General features: G+C 44.5%; 1 protein-coding gene across 1 annotated transcript in view; it reads left to right on the top strand.

The window, feature by feature from the left end:
- Positions 1 to 2,698: 2,698 nt before the first annotated feature.
- TMC7 (transmembrane channel like 7) overlaps positions 2,699 to 22,947 on the top strand; it is a 33,058-nt gene continuing 12,809 nt past the window's right edge. Inside the window, exons 1-10 of the mRNA XM_021698029.1 lie at positions 2,699 to 2,744; positions 3,638 to 3,786; positions 6,618 to 6,785; positions 8,549 to 8,631; positions 12,590 to 12,735; positions 14,223 to 14,370; positions 15,624 to 15,797; positions 17,720 to 17,877; positions 20,166 to 20,283; positions 20,602 to 20,699. Coding sequence (XP_021553704.1) covers positions 3,657 to 3,786; positions 6,618 to 6,785; positions 8,549 to 8,631; positions 12,590 to 12,735; positions 14,223 to 14,370; positions 15,624 to 15,797; positions 17,720 to 17,877; positions 20,166 to 20,283; positions 20,602 to 20,699 — 1,223 coding nt within the window. The 5' untranslated portion in view covers positions 2,699 to 2,744; positions 3,638 to 3,656. The remainder of the gene's footprint in view (positions 2,745 to 3,637; positions 3,787 to 6,617; positions 6,786 to 8,548; positions 8,632 to 12,589; positions 12,736 to 14,222; positions 14,371 to 15,623; positions 15,798 to 17,719; positions 17,878 to 20,165; positions 20,284 to 20,601; positions 20,700 to 22,947) is intronic.

The raw sequence follows: 22,947 nt of genomic DNA, 5'->3' as shown, positions 1-22,947 counted from the left end.
ACGTCAGCCTTGGGGTCCCAACAGCACAAAAGTGGGAACTTGCAGGCCCTTTTAAGGCTTGAGGCTCGAATTGGCAGAGCAACATTTCTGTTGCAGTCTTGGCTAAAGCAAGTCACAGATCCAGCCCAGATTCGAGGGGACTGCAGAGGGGCTGGTGTGGCTCATTGGAGGTCGGCAACAACAGAGCCTATGAGGCTCCTGTTCATTCACTCTCCTCTAGCCACATAGACCTCCATGCTCTTCCTCAAGCATGCCGTACACACCCCTGCCTCAGGGTCTTTGCACTTGCTGTTTCCCTCTCCTGGGATGCTCTTCCCCAAATATCCATAGGGCTCATGCCCTCTATTCAGCCTCAGCTTAAATGCTACTTTAGTACAGAGACCATACCTGACCCACCTTCTCAGAACCAGTGCACTCCGCCTATCACCTGTCTCCTTACCCCACTCTGTTTTTGTTTTCGCACTTATCACCTCCTGGCATAATATTCATCACCTATTTACTGTCTAATTTTCCCCTCCCCCACCTCAAAATATAAGTGCCATGTGAATAGGGCATTTGTTTTGTTCATGGCAGTATCTCTAACTCCAGACCGGACACATGGTGGATATATTTGTTGAATGAATGAGTATTTGAGATAAGGAAACTTATCTCAAAGAAGTTCAGAGGTTTAAGTAACTTTCCCAAAGACACACACGCTAATTATCAACAGAGCTAGGATTCAAGCCCAAGCAATTTAGCATCTAATATTAAGTCTTAAAAGTTTTGCTGCCTATGGGGGTAACTACTTAGGTAATTATGACTGTTTCCTACTTCCTCTCCCTGTGTCCTGTCTCCATTCAAGGTAGTCTTTCCACAACTAAAATTGGATCAGGCATAAAACCCACCTTGAAGGTAGTGTCCTTCAACTTCAATGGAAGGCCCTTCCTTCTTGGACCACTGCATAAGGCTCAGCAAAACTTGGCCTCCAGCAGTGGCATGATGTAGTAGAGCAAATACAGATGTTTGAGTCAGGCAGACCTGGTTCTGTTTTCAGCGCCCCCACTCACAGGTTAAGCATGAGCTAATTAGTAATGTCATCCATCCATTCATCCATCCATCCATCCATCCATCCATCCATCCATCCATCCATCTTCCCATCCATCCATCCATCCATCCATCCATCCATCCAATGAGCATTTATTGAATTCTTCTCTGAATCAAGGATGGTACTAGGTCCTGGGGTGCAGTGGTGAAGACATCATCACAGTCCCTGCCTTTGGAGAATTTCCAGTCTCCTGGAGGAGACAGATGTACTCACACAGTCACACAAATACATTTATTTACAAATATTATTTACAAATTGAGTAATTTATTTACAAATTGTGATGCGCTGTAAAGGACTTAGTGTGTGGGGGGGGGAAATGTAACAAGGTACCGGTAATAGTGCAGTGGGGCAGGGGGCGGTTTCCCTGAGGAAGTGACATGTGATAGGAGCTAATAGGATAAATAGGTGTGGCAAGTTCATTCCAGGCAGAGGGAACAGCATATGCAAAGGCTCTGAGGAGGAGGAAACAGGGCCCATCTACATATCTGAAAGATCCTAAAAAATACGTGGTTGGAGGGCAGAGAGCTTGAGGAATTGCAGACACAGACAAGAATCCGACCACGCAGAGCTTTTAGGACCTGGGCATGGGGTTGGGCAACCCATCAACTTTATTTTCTCATCTGTAAAATGGGACTGATAATAGTACCTACCTCAGTATGTGTGAGCATCTACGGTCAGCTGAGTGACAGCTGGCTGCAGGCCGGCCTGGATGGTCTCAGCTGGGGTGATCATCCCTGCTCCAATGGTCTTATCCTTCAGCAAGTCAGCTTGGGCTTGTTTACATGGCGGCAGCTGGGATCCAGAGAGCAACCGAAGCTGGCAAGGCTTAGAACTGGCCAGCATCACTTCCACTGCATTCTGTTGGTCCGAGCAGATCCCACGGCCAGCCCAGATCCATGAGTGCGTGTGAAGCTCTTAACACAGTGCCTGGTGCACAGGAAGTGCTCTGTCAGTGCTATTATTATTATTGTTGCTGTTGATGGTATCATTATACATTTGCATAATGCTTTATGCTTTTCGGAGTTTTATCCTATACATCATTATAGCCCACACTTTGGGAAGATAGTTGGGGCAAATAGTACTAGTCCCATCTGACAAATGTAGATGAGTTTAGATAACTGGCCGAGGTCACACATTTAGCTGGTGGCTGCATCCAAACACTAGACCTCAGATATCATGTAACCTAAAGCATATTTGCACATGCAGCTGCTGAAAGTGAACCCATTTGCAGATGATGGCATTGTCCTGAGCACCATCCTGGTAAATAGAATAATGAAGGTACAAATGATTTTGTCAGGGGCACAGAAAAGTGACCGTCTGCATGATTTAGGTAGGCAAAAAAAAGATTTTTTTTTTTTATTGGCTCCCAAGCTCACTGTGGTTAATGATGGTTCTCTTTTTTTCTTTCTTGCCCAGAGAACCTCTCTTTGGACTCCAGTGGCTTTTCTTCTCCACCTGTGAATTTCCTTCAAGAATTGCCAAGCTATCGGTCCATTGCACGCAGGAGGACGACCATTCTTTCCCGAGATAAGCAAAGTGGCACTTTGCTGAAGCCGACAGACTCTTACAGCTCCCAGCTGGAGGGAGGAATCACCGAAAACCTCAATAGCCAATCGATTCGGAAGTATGCACTGAACATCTCTGAGAAGCGGAGGCTAAGGTTTGTTCGGTGGCCATCTAGAAGGCATCTGATGTATGTTTTGGGCAGAGGTGTGTTTTATGCATGGAATGCATTTCCTGAAGAGTTCACGTAATTAGAAATGTATTACTTAGGGTCAGCCAAGCTGCAGCAACAAAGTTACCCAAACATGTAGTAGCTCAATGTATTAGAAGTTTATTTCTTGTTCACATAAAAGTCCTGGGTTCAGATCAAGGGGGAACTTTGCAGTGATTCAGGGACCCGGGCTCCTTCCATCTTCTGGCTCTGCAACCCCCCCCAGAACCTAATTGTTGTCTGCAGTCCCTCCCTGCTTCCCCTCCCCTCAGCCCCTGCCAACCTCTGATCTACCCTTTGTCTCTAGATTTGCCATTCTGGACATTTCAGGTAAATGGAATCATACAATATGTGACCTTTTATAACTGGCTTCTTTCACTTAGCATGATGTTTTCAAGGTTCATCCAAGTTATGGCATGTATCAGTACATGATAGTCATTCCTTTTTATGGTTGAATGATATTTCATTGTATGGATGGATATGCCTCGTTCTGTTTGTCCGTTCATCTGTTGGTGGACATTTGGGTTGTTTCCGCCTTTTGGCTATTGTGAATAGTGCTGTAATGAACATTTATGTGCAGGTTTTTGCTTGGGACCCTGTTTTCAGTTCTTTGGGGGTATCTACCTAGGCGTGGAATTGCCCAGTCATAATGGTTAATTCTGTGTTTAACGTGTTGAGGAATATCCAGACTGTTTTTCCTAGTGGCCACACCATTGTACATTTCCACCAGCAGTGAATGAGGGCTCCAGGTTTTCCACATCCTCTCGGCTGGGGTTTTATTTGATGCTGAGGCTTGATGATACTTTCCTGATCATTGTCACGATTGTTTTTTAATGCAGGAACATTCAGGAGACCCAAATGAAGTATTTGTCTGAGTGGGACCAGTGGAAACGGTATAGCAGCAAGTCTTGGAAGAGGTTCATAGGGAAGGCTCGGGAGATGACCACCCACTTGGAGCTGTGGCGGGAGGACATTCGCAGCATAGAAGGTACCATACCCCCCACTCTGCACGTGCTTCTCTGTGGAAGACTTCTGTGCCTGGGAGAACGTACAGCTTCGTTTCCTCTAAGCTGTAGATGAAATTTAGCACTTCCTTCCACGATGAATGGGAGCAATGGCACCAGTTAGGATTAGCAGAACCTGTGTCTTCGTCCCCAGGAAAATCAGATATTTTCCTATTCCTTCCAGTTGTATTATCTTGGAATATCACTTGTGCTCATCACTACTTTGAAATTGCAGCAGGGAATCTGTAAGATCGGCCACTAGGTCTTGTCATTTAATGTGCTAATGAAGAAGCTCGTGTATTATTCTAGCACAAATTTGGTTTTTAGTATTATAACCGTATGTCCATTTGTATTTGGTGCATTTATTTTTTTTATTTTTAAGATTTGATTTTATTTTTTAAGTAATCTCTACACCCAACATGGGGCTTGAACTTACAACCCTGAGATCAAGAGTCCCATGCTGAGCCAGCCAGGTGCCCCTGTATTTGGTGCATTTATTATTTTATTTTATTTTATTTTATTTTATTTATCATATATATGCAAAATATATGATTCCATTGATTTTTTCCAAATTTTTAATTTAAATTCTAGCTAGTTAACATATAATATTTGGTGCATTTATTTATTTATTTATTTATTTATTTTTTAAGATTTTATTTATTTATTTGACAGAGAGAGACAGCGAGAGAGGGAACACAAGCTGGGCGTGTGGGAGAGGGAGAAGCAGGCCTCCTGGCTGAGCAGGGAGCCCGATGCGGGGCTCGATCCCAGGACCCTGGGAACATGACCTGAACCGAAGGCAGACACTTAACTGACTGAACCACTCAGGTGTCCCAAAATTTATTTTCTTATACTGGAAGTTCAAGAGCAGACTGCCTTCTCACTGTGTCTTTACATGACCTCAACTTTGTGCACTCTTGGGGAAAGAGGGAGAAAGAGAGAGCGGGGGGGGGGCTCGAGTTCTGATGCCCCTTCTGGTAAGGCCACTAAATCCCATCATGGGGACCCACTCTTACGACCTCATCTAAACCTAATCACCTCCCAAAGGCCCCGCCTCAAAAGACCATCACATTAGGGGTTAGTGCTTCAGCATGTGAATTTGGGGCAGGGGGTGGGGAGCGGAGGATACAGTTCAGTCCATAGCGAGTATATAGAAACTGGAAGTTGTGCCAAAATATAAAATTAGGAAAAAACATTGGAACATTTGGATGACATAGCAGAGCTGGGGGGAAATACCTCTTAGGATGACATAGTTTCTATCATAAAGCAAAAACTATTTACAAACAACTCCTCAAATATGCTAAAGTGGGGATTTTGTCAAGTTTGTAGGGAATGTGGCAGGGTGAATGGAAGAAATGCTGTCATTATTACTATTTTAAGACCTATAAAATACTCGGGCCACCTGGGTGGCTCAGCCAGTTAAGCGTCTGCCTTCGGCTCAGGTCATGATCTCAGGGTGCTGGGGTCAAGTCCTGCATCAGGCTCCCTGCTCAGCAGGGAGTCTGCTTCTCCCTCTCCCTCTGTCCCTCCCCGCCACTCATGCGCGCACTCTCTCTCACTCAAATAAATAAATAAATAAAATTTTTATGAAAAAAAAACTATAAAATACTCTTGATAACTTATTCAACGAAATACCTTTTTAAATTGTTGTTTTATTGGGGGAATGTAAATGCAATCACAAGGGGCTTCATAGGCTCACTTAAAACTTAACCATCTAGGGGCACCTGGGTGGCTCAGTCATTGGGCGCCTGCCTTCGACTCAGGTCATGATCACAGGGTCCTGGGATCGAGCCCCGCGTCGGGCTCCCTGCTCAGCGGGAAGTCTGCTTCTCCCACTCCCCCTGCTTGTGTTCCCTCTCTCTCTGTGTCTCTCTCTGTCAAATAAATAAATAAAATCTTTAAAAAAAAAAAAACTTAACCATCTAGTTGTACTTTTTCTGAGATCTGAGCACAGCATCGTGTTTGGAGCCAAATAATAAAAGCTAACCCCGATTGAGCTTTTTTTTTTTTTAAAAAGATTTTATTTATTTATTTGACAGGGACACAGCGAGAGAGGGAACACAAGTAATGGGAGTGGGAGAGGGAGAAGCAAGCTCCCCACGGAGCAGAGAGCCCAGTGCAGGGCTCGATCCCAGGACCCTGGGATCATGACCTGAGCTGAAGGCAGATACTTAACAACTGAGCCACCCAGACGCCCCCCGATTGAGCTTTTACTGTGAGCGGGGCATTGTGTTAAACATTTTCCTCATATTGAACATTTCATATAGGTATCATTTGCATGGCTCAGAAAGGTTAAAATACTTTTCCAAAGTACCCTCAGCTAGGATGAAGCAGACCCAGGATTTGAAGGATTTGATCCAGGCCGTCAAGCTTCCAAGCCCAGGGGTTCAGCCACCATGCCCCAGCTTCCTTTCTCGTTTAGTGGTGGCCTTTCTGGAGGTTTTGTTCAGAACGTGGCTTGTGAGAATTCAGGAAGAGATTCATACATTTAGGCTCAGTTACAAAAGCACTGCTGCAATTCAGTGGGGAAAGGGTAGTCTTTTCAGTAAATGGTACTGAGTCAATTCGATATTCATATAAGGAAAGATGAATATTGAGTCCTGCCTCACACCATTGTCAAGTAGTTAATTCAAGGTCGAGTGTAGATTTAGAAAGGAGAACCTTAAAGCCAACAGTAGAAAAACAAAATATTTCTTCCTCCTTCCCCCACCAAGATCACTCCAACTTCAGCTTTCTGGCTGATTGGATCTACTGTGGGTAACGCATGTGTAGGTCAATACTCTTGGTCACTGATGTCTGGATTTCTTTTTTCCAGGGAAATTTGGCACTGGGATTCAGTCCTATTTCTCCTTCTTGCGGTTTCTGGTGTTGCTGAATTTGGTGATATTTCTGATCATCTTTATGTTGGTTTTGCTCCCAGTCTTGCTCACCAAGTACAACATCACCAACAGCACTTTTGTGCTCATTCCGTCCAAAGACACGGGTGAGTCTAAGGCTTGGTTTGCTGTGAGAATGTTCTTGTCACTCTGTACGTATCTACAGTGCTTCCTTCTCTGGAAATCTTTGTATTCTAAGTTGTGGGTGCCTGCATCAGGATGGGCTCAGTTATGCTGCAGAAACAAATGACCCCATAACTCTTAGCACCTAATAACCACAAAAGGTTCTTTCTCACTCCTAGTACATGTCCATCACTGTTTGGTGGTGGCTTTGTTCCATATTGTCTTCACTCTGGAGCCCAGGCTGATGGAGCAGCCTCTCTCTGGACCACTGATGGTCACTACGTCCAAAAGAAAAAGAGCCAGTGCAAACATACTGGCTCCTAAAACTCCTGCCTGGAATGACACCTTTCATTTCTGCCACATCTCATTACCCAAAGCAAGTCACTTGGCCCCTGCTGATTTCAGCAAGGCATTTGGGAGGAGCACTGTGGGCTAAGAAAGTGGAAAATTTAGCACATATGATATCACCTACTCCAACTCCAGTAACTTTACTTTGAGATGTTTATCTCTGATAATGAGATAAACTGGCCTCCACCAGTCATGTGCCAGACATTATGGCAAGTGCCATAATTCTCAACATAGGTCCCATCTTTTGGGCATCCTGCGTTGTCAAACAGGGAGAGTTTCTGTCATTCTACAAACATTTATTGATTCCCTTCTAGGTACCAAGCTCTGTGCTAGGGGCCAGAAGTAGGCGAGCTGAGTCAGAGCCTGACTTACGTGAGAATTATAAAATGGCAGAACTGGAATTGGTCTTGGAGAAACTGGTTCAACTCCCTTCTTTAGCAAAGGAACATAGGAAACTAAGGCCCAGAGTAGGGGTGGTAGGTTGAGTTATTTTTCTCGATTTGTCACTCCCCTGTAATTGTGACTTGTAGGGCCTCCCACTGTGGGCAGAGGATACTTTCTGCTCCATTGGTATTGCACTTGGCCGTGTGGCTGGTTTTGTCCAATGGAGTATTAGTTTGAAATGGCTTGTGTGGTTGGCTTGCCCATGAGAAGAGCATCACCAGATAACCATTGCCTCAGCCTGGGTCCCAGAATGAAGTCATATGGTGTAGACCTGAGCCCAGCTGGAAGCGTGGGATCCATCCTAGCTCAGCCTAAATCAGCTCAATGAACTCAAATTGCAGCTCCATGAATGAGAAAATAAACGTTTGGTATGTTCAGTCACTGAGACTTCGTGGTTCTTTGTTACGCAGCAATAGCTCACTGATACAGGGAAAGTGAATTAGCTGTTCAAGGATAAGGTAGTGTCATTAAAATTGGTATTCAAATGATTTCTTGGTTATTTATGCCTATGTAAATATATAGGTTGTCTTAATGAAGCTGCGTGTTTATTTATACACATGTAGAGATCTTTTAAAATTGGTCGTACTTACAGTGGAATCACAGTTATATCAATCACATCTTCCAAAACATGTACAAACATGAACCCCAAACCACAAAATACCCATACAGACAGGAAATGTGCACTGTAAGTAGACCCACATACAAAATATATAGAAAAAGACATATATCAATAGATGTGTAGGGAGAATAGCGAGAGGAGAAAATGCTGCTGTACTTGCTCTATTGGAGTTTGCACTGCAAATAGAAAACCACAAATTCACAACGTCCATACATAATTAGATGTGACATCTCTAAATGTATATACATGTGCATGCCTATATACACAAATTATGATAGACAAGTTGTAGCGACTGTAAAACTTTTCCACTGATGTTCTTGTTTTTGTTTTTTACAGATGTCCAATGCACAGTATATCCAATAAGTAGCTCTGGACTCATTTACTTTTATAGTTATGTCATAGACTTGCTCTCTGGCACTGTAAGTATTTAACATAATTCCGCATTTGGACCCTCGATAGGCTGAAAATAGGTTAATTTAAAGATCAGGCTCCTGAATGTCTGTGGTGAGAGCCAGGCACAAGAGTTGACACAAATACTAGTAAAAGGAACAGGATTTGCAGTGACCTCATCAGCAAGGATAATGTTCACCCACCCGCTGCTAGAACATATAGGAAACAGGCTTCAGCCACTGGCCATTCCTTAGTCCCTGCCCCCTTTGTACTGACTTGCAACAAAATACTGAGTTCCCCCAAAGAAAGAAGTTTCAGTGGAAATAAACCCAGAGAGAATTTATTTAATTTCTCAGACATTATAAAACCTTACATGTCAGGGCCCCAGACCACCCGGCTGAAAGCCATGGCTCTTCCTCCCAGAAATCACACACAAAGACATGCATCATACAGATACGTGCTCATATGTGTGTGTGCACACCACATTTGTACACGTCCATATACATTCCCCGAAATCCAAAGTCTGTTGTTTTTTTTTTTAAAGATTTTATTTATTTATTTGACAGAGAGAGACACAGTGAGAGAGGGAACACAAGCAGGGGGAGTGGGAGAGGGAGAAGCAGGCTTCCCGCCGAGCAGGAAGCCTGACGTGGGGCTCGATCCCAGGACCCTGGGATCATGACCTGAGCCGAAGGCAGATGCTTAACCACCAGGTGCCCCTAAAGAAATCTTTCTGAAAGTTGCTGGCCTTAAAATGCCATGTCATTGAGCTTTTGCTTTTCCAAACGTACAAAGCTTTGAATTTGTCCACTGCATTTGATTTTGAAAAAGTGGTTTTTACATCTCTGAGCTTATGTTTTCCTCAGAGCAATTGAGAGGGACTGCCAGGTGGGTATTAAAATGTCCACCATGCAAAAGAAGAAACGGAAGCTATATAAAACATACGAGGAGGAAAGAAATTCAGTGACTAACCCAAGGTCACTAGTGAAAGAAAAGTGGGATCAGATTCCCATAACTGCTATTAGCCCCATTTCTGTAGATGACATCCCACAAGAGAAGTTTCTCTTTGTGGATCTCTACATACCATAACCTCCTTATAGGAAAAATTGTGGGACACTTAGATGCACTTGATCATAAATTTCAGTAGACTATATGTGATGAAAGGAGAATAGCCAGAGAGATTAAACACTAGCTTGTCAAGGCACCTGGGTGGCTCATTCGGTTAAGGGTCTGCCTTTGGCTCAGGTTATGATCCCGGGGTCATGGAATCGAGTCCTGCATCAGGTTCCCTGCTCAGCAGGAAGCCTGCTTCTCTCTCTCCCTCTGCCCCTCCCATTTGCTCTCTCTCTCTCTCTCAAATGAATGAATCTTTTTTTTTAAAGATTTCTTTATTTGACAGAGAAAGAGACAGCGAGAGAAGGAACACAAGCAGGGGGAGTGGGAGAGGGAGAAGCAGGCTTCCCGCAGAGCAGGGAGCCCGATTTGGGGCTCCATCCCAGGACCCTGGGATCATGACCCGAGCCGAAGGCAGACGCTTAACGACTGAGCCACCCAGGCGCCTCTGAATGAATCTTTAAACACTGGCTTGTCTTTGCTGAAAACAGGTGGGCTCATGATCAAATCAGATTATTTTCCAGGCCCACTGGATCTTTGCCCTATAACATTTAATTATTTTGAGGGAGATATCGATGACAGCCCTGATACCAACCTGGGGCGATAAAAACTGGTTTCGTGTAGTTGGGCAAGTTTTTATGGCCAGTGTGCCCAGCCTTCAGGAGAATTAAAGGTGGAGTCTTCTGTTTCTACATTTTTCTTCTAATAAAAAATTTACTTTAATACTCAGTATAAGCATATATGGTTATCATAAAAAATACAGAATTTATAGAGTGAAAAGTGAAATTACCTTTCCCCAGAGGCCACCGAACCTTTAGCGCTGGCTCATAGCCTTCTCCACCTTTCTTGTGTACTTTCTTCGTATGGTCTTGCTTCATATTTTGTATGGGTTTTTCATGGTCTAGCCAGTCCCCTGTTGCTTCCATATTCACCCTTTATAAACAGTGCTATACGAAACATCTGTGTACTACGTATGCTATACATATATTTCTGCTTTCTGTAGTACTGTCTTCCCACTCTCCTAGAATTTTCCCGCTATCCAAGGAGACATGTGAGGTATTCAATTATTCCCTCCCTAAGTAGTCAAGAACTTTTCTGTGCTATATTTTCACATGGGGCACCTTTGGGTTTTTTTGGTTCGGTTTGGTTTTGGTAACAGCTTTATTGAGATATAATTCACACAGCATACATTTCACCCATTTAAAGTATAGAATTCAGTGTTTTTTTTACTGTATTCACAGGTAAGTTCTGTCATCGCTAGTCAATCTTAGAACAATTTCATCGCCTTAAAAAGAAATGCTGTACCTTTTCCATAACCCCTACCAATCCTAACTGGTGCTAAGCAACCATTAATCTACTTTCTGTCCACAAAATGCTTATTCCTGACATTTCATATACACGGAATCCTATAATACATGGTCTTTTGTCTCTGGCTTCTTTCACTTAGCATGTTTTGTTTTTTTTAATATTTTATTTATTTGAGAGTGAGAGCAACAGTGGCAGGCAGAGGGAGAAGCAGGCTCCCCACTGAGCAGGGAGCCCGACATGGGACTCGATCCCAGGACCCTGGGAATCATGACCTGAGCCGAAGGCAGACGCTTAACTGACTGAGCCACCCAGGTGCCCTGACTTAGCATGTTTTTAAGGTTCATCCATGTTGTGGCATCTTACCAGTCTTTCATTCCTTGTTCTGGTCAAATAAGATTTCATTGTGCAGATACATTGCATTTTGTTTGTCCATTCACGGTGGACATTTGGGTGGTTTACACATTTTGGCTATTATGAATAATGCTGCTATGGACATTCATGTGTGAGTTTTTGTTGGGGACAGATCTTTTTAATTCTTTGGGGTATATACCTAGGAGTGGAATCCCTAGGTCAAATGGTGACCCTGTGTGTAACTTTTTGAGGAATTGCCCAACTTTTCCAAAGCGGCTGCACCATTTTACATTCTCACCTGCAGTGTATGAGGGTTCTGACGTCTCCACATTTTTGTCAATACTTGGTATTTACCCTGACTTTTTGATTTATAGCCGGCTACTCTAGTTTGTGTGAAGTGGGATCTCTTTGTGGTTTTGATTTGCATTTCCCTAATGAGTAACACGGTGTTGAGCATCTATCTTTTCATATGCTTATTCTTATTGACCATTGTGTATCTTCTTTTTTTTTTAAGATTTGATTTATTTTTTTATTGAGAGAGAAAGTGAGCGCATAAGCAGGGAGAGGGGCAAAGGGAGAGGGAGAGAGAGAATCTCAGATTCTGTGCTGAGCGTGGAGCCCAACGTAGAGGCTCGATCTCACCACCCTGAGATCATGACCTGAGCTGAAATCAAGAGTCTGATGCTTAACCCCTAGATCTTTAATTTCTTAAACAATGTTTTCTAGTCTTAAGAATGTAAGATTTACACTTGATATGTTAAATCTATTCCTAAGTGTGTTACCCTTTCTGCTGTTGTTGCACACGGAATTGTTTTCTTAATTTCATTTTTGGATCACACACCTCTGTATTTTTTTTTTTAAAAGATTTTATTTATTTGACAGAGAGAGACACAGCAAGAGAGGGAACACAAGCAGGGGGAGTGGGAGAGGGAGAAGCAGGCTTCCTGCGGAGCAGAGAGCCTGATTTGAGGCTCGATCCCAGGACCCTGGGATCATGATCTGAGTCGAAGGCAGATGCTTAACGACTGAGCCACCCAGGCGCCCCCACACTTCTGTATTTTTAATGCTCAGGTTTTATCCATGCTTTGTTCCCCAGACACTAGCTGAGCACTCCTTATGACACTGGAATGTGGGTTCCTTGAGGCAGAGACTGGTCTTCTGGTTCCCTGCAGTGAACGTAACCAGTCTGACCTCATGCCTTTGGCTTTGTTTCAGGGTTTCTTGGAGGAGACCTGCCTCTTTTATGGACATTACACCATTGATGGAGTAAAATTTCAGAACTTCACCTATGATCTGCCCCTGGCTTATTTGTTAAGCACAATTGCCTACCTGGCCCTGAGCCTTCTTTGGATAGTGAAAAGGTAAAATTTATCAGGTCATCGCATTCTTTTTGAATTACCCTTGATGGCTGGGGTTTATTGGTGGTCTGTGGACTCTGGGAGCCATTGCCCAAATGATGAGCAGAGTCCAGAGTCCCATAACAGGTATATGGGAAGAAAAGTTTGTGAGTACGTTGTAGGCCAAGGAGACCTGGAGGTAACGGAGGCAAGATTTGGGATCTGGAACCACAGCCAAATCATTATTGCACACATTTGTCAGGGCTGTAATGTGACCTCTTTGATCTGGTGTGGTTGCTAATCAGGTCTCTATTGGGTTGTAAGTGGCAGAAACCCAACTCTGACTAACTAGAGTAAAGGGGAATTGAGAGAACCAAGGAAGGGAGGAAACTCCAAATTACAGGAAGGATAAGGATATGGGTATGTCTTCCAAATCACCAAAAGCAAGGGCTCCTTCATCCCTGGTGATTCTCCTGGTGGCAGCTTCCTTATGTAGACTCCCAAGGTCACAGGTTCAGAAATCCTTTTGAAGAGACGTGTTGGCTCTTCATTCAGGTACCCAACTCTGACCCTTCAACGACAGCCAGTAGGTCAAGATCATATGAGAACCTCGTATTTTCCATGGTAGACAGGTGGTTCAGTGGGAGATGCCAATTCCCAAGAAATGAATAGCAAGGAATATTAATTAAATTTTAAAATTTTTATTTAAATTTTAGTTAGTTAAATGAATTAAAATTACAAAGTGTGCGACAGCATGGCATCTGACCTGAACAGGTGCTCACTAAATATTTGGTTATTTTACTATTTAAGTCATTTATTCATTTATCCATCAGCTGGATCGTGGTCATATTACAGTCCAGGCATTCCAGATATAAACGTGGCAAGAAAGCCTGTGTACCTGCCCTCAAGGAATTTAAAATGTAGTCAGGATAAGGGGCTACAGGCAGTAAACACATAATGACTGCAGATTAGATTCAATGCTGTGAAGCAAATAGACTAGCCTGAAGTGAGGGGTCACAACTTTAGAAGGGGTGGTGAGGAATCTTTGGAAGGGATATTTGAGCTGACACCTGAATGATGGGAAAGAAGCATCCATGAGAAGAGGCAGGGGAAGAATTGACTGAGGAATGGGTAGAGCAGACCTGTACGTACAAAGGCCCTGAGGCCAGAGAAGTTTGTGAGTTTATAGAACGGGAAGAAAGCCATGGTCATCCCAGCAGCATGGCCGAAAGGGAGGAAAGATGGCGTAGTGCAGCCTCTCTAGGCTGTGCTAAAGAGTTGGGATTTTATTCCAACTATGAGAAAAGCCCTTGGATAGATGAAAGGAAATGATTTTCCACCATGAGCTACCTGGTTAGCTGCCACACATATGTAGCATGGTCCAGACTTGTCCCTGTCAAAACGAGTGGAAAATGCAGCCATGTATAATGTTTTTATATTGTCAACAAAGCCAATCCACGGGCCTGTATTTTGTTGTTCTTCTAAGAAGGGTCATCGTGTTTTGGGGCCAGGTCAGTGGAAGGGTTCAAAATCAACCTGATCCGGAGTGAGGAGCACTTCCAGAGTTACTGCAACAAGATCTTTGCTGGCTGGGACTTCTGCATCACCAACCGCAGCATGGCAGACCTGAAGCACAGCAGCCTGCGGTACGAGCTCCGAGTGAGTGCTGCTGGGTTTTCTCTTGGCGGGGTCCTTGCCCGCCAAGTCGTGCCTTGGAAAGCCAGGGGGCTGCAGCTTGCAGAGGAGCTGGGTGCGGCCCAGGCTGTCTCTAGTGCTTAGCAAGTTTCCCGTGTTATCTTCAAGAACTTCCCACAGAGGGGGTGCCTGGGTGGCTCAGTCAGTTAAACGTCTGCCTTCGGCTCAGGTCATGATCCCAGGGTCCTGGGATCGAACCCCGCATCGGGCTCCCTGCTCGGCGGGAAGCCTGCCTCTCCCTCTCCCGCTCCCCTTGCCTGTGTTCCCTCTCGTGCTGTGTCTCTCTCTGTCAAATAAATAAATAAAATCTTAAAAAAAAAAAAAAAGAAAGAACTTTCCATGGAGAACTGCCTCCTGGGGTTGATCACCTTCACCGAAGCATGGAGTTGGTGGACTGGGGATGGGCGGGAGGTGGGCACACGAGGGTGGGTGGGAGGGAATGGTGTCTTCCCTCCTTCCCCACCACCTTATACTGTTATTTTTCCACCTGATGAGAACCTGTCATGCATCACTTATACCAGGAGAAACTAGAACTAGGGGGGGATGCTATGATGATAAGGTGGAGTGGAGAGAATAGGAGAAAGTACAAGAGAATTTCCAGATTCATAAGGAGAGAAAGAGGAACAAACGGTATCTTGAACAAACCCACCCAAAAAAGGAGGAGACGATCATAACAAAAGCATAATAAAGTGAGATGGAAGGGCTCAAACCAAATGTATTCTTTGTCTAAAGGAATGACACATACTACATCTAAGTAATGCCATGGATAGGTTATGCTTCTGTTTTCACAGTTATTGTGAAGTCTAACTGCAGTCTTTTTTTTTTTAAAGATTTTATTTACTTGAAAGACAGAGCATGAGTGAGGGGGAGCAGCCAAGGGAGAAGGAAAAGCAGACTCCCTGCTGAGCAGGGAGCCCAATGCAGGGCTTGATCCCAGGACCCTGGGATCATGACCTGAGCTGAAGGCAGACTCTTAACTGACTGAGCCACTCAGGCGCCCCTAACTGCAGTCTTAGGAGGTTCTATCTTGACTTAGACCCGTAGTAGACATGAAAGCTAGTTGGGCTTGGTCTGGGAAGATATCTACACAGAGATCATTTTTTTTATTTAAGGAAGGTCTTAAAGATGGATGGATGGGGTATGAGGATGAATCACAGGTTCCACCCCTGAATATCCCTTCATCCCATGCTCACAGATGAGTTTTCTTTGGCCCTCAGGCAGATCTGGAGGAAGAAAGAATACGGCAGAAGATAGCAGAAAGAACATCAGAAGAGACGATACGGATTTACTCTCTGAGACTGTTTTTGAACTGTATTGTTCTGGCCGTTTTAGCCGCGTGCTTTTATGCAATCTACAGAGCGACAATATTCTCACAAGAGCACATGAAAAAAGTAAGTACTCTGTGAAAGCCAGCTTAACTTTTACTCTGTTTGGACATTAGGTATGCCAAGTGCATTACAAGCCTCTGACATAGAGACCGTCATCATTTCTGTTTTTTTTTTTTTTTTTTTTTTTAAAGATTTTATTTATTTATTTGAGAGAGAGAGAATGAGAGAGAGAGAGAGAGAGCATGAGGGGGGGAGGGTCAGAGGGAGAAGCAGACTCCTCGCCGAGCAAGGAGCCCGATGTAGGACTCGATCCCAGGACTCCAGGATCATGACCTGAGCCGAAGGCAGTCGCTTAACCGACTGAGCCACCCAGGCGCCCATCATTTCTGTTTTATACATAAGGATATCAGTTTGACTGCTATGACAGAGAACTGAAAATCAGAGGTGACCAATTTCTATCTTTTTTTAAAGATTTTATTTATTTATTTATTTATTTGAGAGAGGGAGAGATAGCAAGAGAGAGAGAGCATGAGCAGGGGGAGAGGGAGAAGCAGGCTCCCTGCTGAGCAGGGAGCCCGATGCGGGGCTCAATCCCAGGACCCTGGGATCACGACCTGAGCCGAAGGCAGACCCTTAACCAACTGAGCCAACCAGGAGCCCCCAATTTTTACTTTTTTCTTTTTTTAAGATTTTATTTATTTATTTGAGAGAGAGAGAGTGAGAGAGAGCACATGAGAGGGGAGAGGGTCAGAGGGAGAAGCAGACTCCCGCTGAGCAGGGAGCCCGATGTGGGACTCGATCCAGGGACTCCAGGATCAAGACCTGAGCCGAAGGCAGTCGCTTAACCAACTGAGCCACCCAGGCGCCCCCCAATTTCTACTTTTAATAAAAATACAGGAGCATCCAAAAAGAGTGTTTGGAATTCCTCCTAGAATCCATAATATTCAAATTCAGGTTTACCTACCTAGATTTAATCCTCAACTCCACTACTTACTAGCTGGGGCTCCAGTTTACCTAAAATAGCAGTGGTTTTAAAAATGTACATTGGTCTGGTGGCTTTGATTCATGAAATCAATCATTGGAGTAGGGGGGTAGATCCAGGTTCCTTCCGTCTTGTGGCTCTGCCATCCTTAGGGTACGCCCTCTCCTATATGGTACAAGATAGTTCAGCATGTCCACATTCTAACCAGTGGGAAGGGGATGGGAAGGTATACCCTTTTCTTCAAGGACAAGACCTTTTAAGTGCTTGCACTTAAAACATCTTCTCACATCCCTTTGGCCAGAATTTAGTCAGATAGCTGTACCTCGCTATAAGGGAGGCCAGGAAATAATAGTTTTATCCCAGATAGCCGTATATGTGACCAAATAGTTTATTACTCTGAAAGGAGAGAATGGCTAGTCCAAATCAATAACTACTATGGCCTTGAAAATACTTTAATTTGCCCACAGATACAGACTACATGGATTTTTTTTTTTTAACTTGACCTTAATTAATCCACTAGAGCTAATTTTTCTTTCTGTGGTACTAGAGCATGATACCTCTATTTGAATATCCAAGGAAGGAAATGGCTTATGTTTATTTTTATTTTTATTTTTAAAATTTTTTTAGAGAGAGAGTGAGGGACAGAGAGAGAGGGAGAGAGAGAATCCCAAGTAGGCTCCATGCTCAGTGCGTAGCCAGACATGGGGCTCGATCTCATGACCCTGAGATCATGACTTGAGCCAAAATCAAGAGTCAGATAAGCGACTGAGCCACCCAGGCGCCCCAGAAATGGCTTGTGTTTAGAGGCCATGTTGAATGACATACATGTTTTGTGTTGTTTGTTTATCTAAATATGTATAGTTGAGGTTTTTTTCCAGTTTTATTGAGATATAATTGACATATAACATATAAGGTGTACAATATAATGACTTGACGTACGTATAGTTTAGTTCTTTCAAGGTCAATTCATTTGTGATGTAACTTCCCTTTGATATCTTCATAGGAAATTGACAAGATGGTTTTTGGAGAGAACCTTTTGATATTGTACCTGCCTTCTATTGTGATTACGCTGGCCAATTTTATCACCCCAATGATCTTTGCCAAGATCATCCACTATGAGGATTATTCCCCAGGCTTTGAGATCCGGCTGACAATACTTAGGTAATGCCTAGACACGCCAAGCAGGTCACCACTTGCCCACTTTCCTGCCCATGGCAGACATTGCTAATCAATTGTGGCACCTTTTCCTGTTGAGCCAAGAATCCTTGACAACCTTCAGACAGCCCACATGAATGAATCAGAGTTTGCTTATGCATTGAAATCTCTTTGACTTAAGCGTGTACTCAGTGGTATTATATTTTTGGTTCATGTATTAGCACATCCACAGCTGAGGGCATAAGGTGCGGCCCTGGGATTGCTTGGAAGATGTTAGAAATGACAAGTGTGTACCAGCAAGGGAATGAGGAAATGAGAGCGTGAAGGGAAGGCTGTTGATAAAGGGTTTCTTATTGGGGCTGTTGGCAGCTGGGGCTTGGTGCTACCGGACAACTGGGTGTTTGGGTGGGATATATCTTAGTGGGTTCCCACCCACCAAGGTGTCCATCCTGTACTTCATAAAAGTAGCTGGCTCCCAGAGGCATCGATTCCCCCATGCTCCCACCTCGCTACCCCCGTGCATGGGCCTTGGGAGGAGAGGAGAGGAGAGTTACAAGCACTTACACCAGGAACCTGGGGCATCGGCCGGGATAATGAGTGCTAAGAAGGTGGGGCCAGGTCACTGACTTGTTGTAATAGCTCTTCTCATTCTAAATAAATACTCAGTTTCTTAAAAAAGAAAGAAAGAGAAAAGAGAAAGAAAGAAAGGACAGCTGTAAAGCAGGGTCTGGGGAGTGAACACAAGTAAGTTGAAGAGGACCAGGTGGGGACTGTGTGATATAGAGCGTTTCATGCCTCAGATGGTATTTGCACTTTTTTTTAAACTTTTTGTTTTGGAAAATTTCAAACAGAAACGAAAGGTGTAGTAAACCTCCATATGCCCATCCCTTAGTTTTGATCATTACCAACAATTTGCTAATCTTGTTTCATCCGTCCCCCCAACACACTTTTGCTGGATTATTTTAAGCAAATCTTTTTTTTTTTTTTTTAAGATTTTATTTATTTGACAGAGAGAGATACAGCGAGAGAGGGAACACAAGCAGCGGGAGTGGGAGAGGGAGAAGCAGGCTTCCCGCAGAGCAGGGAGCCTGATGTGGGGCTCGATCCCAGGACCCTGGGATCATGACCTGAGCCGAAGGCAGACGCTTACCTGACTGAGCCACCCAGGCGCCCTGAAGATTCATTTTCTTAATAGTAACTTTCAAATAGTAGAAGTTTAAAATTTTACTGAAATCCAATTTATCATTTTTTTTTCTTGGATTATGCCTTTGGTGTCACATCTAAGCAATCTTTGCTTGACTCCAGATTTACAAAAATTTTCTCCTGTGTTTCCTTTTTTTTTTAAGATTTTATTTATTTATTTGACAGAGAGAGACACAGCGAGAGAGAGAACACAAGCAGGGGGAGTGGGAGAGGGAGAAGCAGGCTTCCCGCGGAGCAGGAAGCCCGATGCGGGACTCGATCCTGGGACTCCAGGATCATGACCTGAGCCGAAGGCATTCGCTTAACCAACTGAGCCACCCAGGTGCCCCCACACATCTCTTTTTTTAAAAGATTTTATTTATTTTTTTGACAGAGAGAGACACAGCGAGAGAGGGAACGCAAGCAGGGGGAGTGGGAGAGGGAGAAGCAGGCTTCCCGCTGAGCAGGGAGCCCGATGTGGGGCTCAATCCCAGGACCCTGGGATCATGACCCGAGCCAAAGGCAGATGCCCAACGACTGAGCCACCCAGGCGCCCCTGAAAGATTTTATTTTTAAGTGATCTCTACACCCAATGTGGGACTAGAACTCACAACCTTGAGATCAAGGGTCACCTACTCCCCTGACTGCACCACTCAGGTTAGACATTTAAAAAATATTTGGGGCCGCCCAGGCGCCCCTAGACATTTTTTTTTTTAAGATTTTATTTATTTATTTATGAGAGACAGAGAGAGAGAGAGAGGCAGAGGGAGAAGCAGGCTCCCAAGGAGCAGAGAGCTCGATGCGGGACTTGATCCCAGGACGCTGGGATCATGACCTGAGCCGAAGGCAGACGCTTAACCATCTGAGCCACCCAGGCGCCCACCCCTAGACATTTTTAAGTGTACAATTCTGTGGCATTAAGTACATTCCCAGTGCTTTGCCACCAGTGCTGCTATCCATTTCTAGAACATTCTCAGAATCCCAAACAGAAACTCTCTAATTATTTGTGGGTTTGCTTTGGAGCTTTTCTGCTCTCTAGCCTCAGTTCCAAGGAGCCGGCCTGCCCTGAGGCCTCCTCTTCCCACCCCCTCTCCTCACTCTTCCCCCCGCAGGTGTGTCTTTATGCGGCTGGCTACCATCTGTGTGCTGGTGTTCACCCTGGGTTCCAAGATTACATCCTGTGATAACTACTCCTGTGAGCTCTGTGGCTACAACCAGAAACTCTACCCGGTGAGCCTGCAGGGATGGGGGCATCTTGCAGGGGGAGGTCATTGTGGGGTGACAGGCTCAACATCAAGAGAACGGCCCTCAAAGCTATGGGTTTGAATCCCCAGTTGATGCACTTTCCTGCTGTGTAGCCGAGTCACACAGCAGACACTTCTGTAGGCTTGGAAACCAGAGTCTGTGCTGGAGCTCCACGGAGCGTCCGCTGATGGCCTCCGGAGGCAGCAGGATCTGCGGGTGGACGGGGCATTGGAAGGAGTGTGAGAACCTGGCTTTCTCTGCCCCAAGTTGCCCCTCATTTTCTCTTGATCTCTTTGGTTTCAGTGCTGGGAGACCCAAGTTGGGCAGGAAATGTACAAGCTGATGATCTTTGACCTCATCATCATCTTGGCTGTGACACTTTTTGTGGATTTTCCCAGAAAGTAAGTGTGAGGGATACCCCTCTGATTTCCGCCTACCCCTCCCAGTCCCTTCCATATCCCCAGCGGAGGCTCCCATCACAGCTGCTCTTCATAAAGTGCTGACACACATCACTGACAACCATCCAGTGACTTTGAGCTGGCTCTAGGCCATTGACCCCATAGTCCATTAGGTGCCCCCTTGAAAGACAGCATGAACCAAAATGGCGCTGCTTTCCATGAAGTTTCCATGGAGATGGCTTCTGACCATTAGCACAGCAACTATCAGGGGAGACCTTCCAGGTTCACGCCCCAACACTGCCACTTGCTGGTCATGTGACCTTGGGCAATAAGCTCTGTGCCTATTTTCCCACCTGTGAAATGGGGATGGTAGCCGTAGCCACTTCACAGCACAGTTTGAGGATGACGTGAGAAAATGCAGATAAAAGTACTGAGCACTCAACAAAATATCATCTGTCGCTATCATGATTATCATTACCACATTGTCACTGCATTATTATTATTGGCATTTCCTTGAGCCTTAGGTGAAACTGTTTACTTAACCACGTTTTTACCCAGCTGTACAAATTATCCAGGCATATAAGTAGTCCAGTAAGCCCTTAAAAATAAACTTTAAAAAAGAAACTATCCTGGGGCGCCTGGGTGGCTCAGTTGGTTAAGCGACTGCCTTCAGCTCAGGTCATGATCCCAGGGTCCTGGGATCGAGTCCCGCATCGGGCTCCCTGCTCTGCGGGGAGCCTGCTTCTCCCTCTCCCACTCCCCCTGCTTGTGTTCCCTCTCTCGCTGTGTCTCTCTCAGTCAAATAAATAAATAAAATCTTTAAAAAAAATAAAAAATAAAAAAAAAAGAAACTATCCTTTTATTTTTATTTATCTATTTTTAAAATTTTATTTATTTATTTTAAAGATTTTATTTATTTATTTGAGAGAGAGAGAGTGAGAGAGATAGAGTGCATGAGAAGGGGTAAGGTCAGAGGGAGAGGCAGACTTCCCACTGAGGAGGGAGCCTGATGCGGGACTCGATCCTGAGACTCCAGGATCATGACCTGAGCTGAAGGCAGTCACTTAACCAACTGAGCCATCCAGGTGCCCCCAAAATTTATTTATTTTAGAGAGAGAGCGTGTGAGCACACAAGCAGGGGAGGGGCAGAGGTAGAGGAAGAGAATCTCAAGCAGACTTCCCACTGAGCTCAGAGCTGAATGTGGGGCTTGATCTCAGGACTCTGAGATCATGACCTGAGCAGAAACCGAGAGTCAGACACTTTACTGACTGCGCCACCCAGGCAACTCTGTTTTTATTTATTTATATATTTTTTAAATTTTTTTTAGAGAGAGAGAATGAGAGAGTGGGGGGTGGGGGTTAGGGGAGGGGCCGAGGGAGAGAGAGAATCTTAAGCAGGCTCTGCACCCAGCACGGAGCCTGACATGGGGCTCAATCTCACAACCCTGAGATCATGATCCGAGCCAAAATCAAGAGTCAGATGCTTGACTGGTGCCTCAAAACTCTCCTTTTAAAAACCTATACAAATATGACATGAGTGTGTACTTATTAAAAAACGTTAAATATTTAGAATACAGAAATAAAAACAGAGGCCTAGAGAATAGTGAGACTTCTCTTTTGTTACCGTCCCCCTACCTCCCCATTCCCACCTCATTTTTCAGAGGTGGCCATTGTTAACACTTTGGGGTAAATCCGGCAGTCCTTACAAATAAAAACACATGTACAGAACTACCTATGCAAATAAACACACAGTCTTGCTAGGAGTGTTCTTTTTCTCCCTATAAATAGGATCACAGTACATCCACATTGGTCTGCAGCTTGCCTTTTCTTCCCCCCTTCCTTGGACACACAAAATATCATGAACAACTTTCCATATCAGGACACATGTATTTTCCTCATTTATTTTAAGGACTGTATGATATAAGTCCATGCCCTATAATTTGTCATTGTAGCCCCTACTGATGGGCATTTAGGTTGTCTCCAGTGTTTTTGCTAATATGAGACAATCTACAGTGAGCAACTGTGTGTTAATCTCAAGCCCCTGGTCCTAGGGTTTCTGCAAGAAGCGTGTAGGATTCCAGGAAGTGGTATGCTAGGCAGCAGGGTTCTCATAAGCCATTTTCTGTGTGAATGCACATTACTTTTTGGACTTAGTGGCAAGCAAGAGCACAGAGACTGTTTGTGTCATTCATTGTCACCACAACCTGGTGAAGTAGGTTGTTATAATTCCCCCACATTCCAGATGAGGAAA

Source organism: Neomonachus schauinslandi, chromosome 5, assembly GCF_002201575.2.
Source record: "Neomonachus schauinslandi chromosome 5, ASM220157v2, whole genome shotgun sequence".
NCBI lineage: Eukaryota > Metazoa > Chordata > Mammalia > Carnivora > Phocidae > Neomonachus > Neomonachus schauinslandi.
This window is presented reverse-complemented; position numbering and strand designations above follow the sequence as displayed.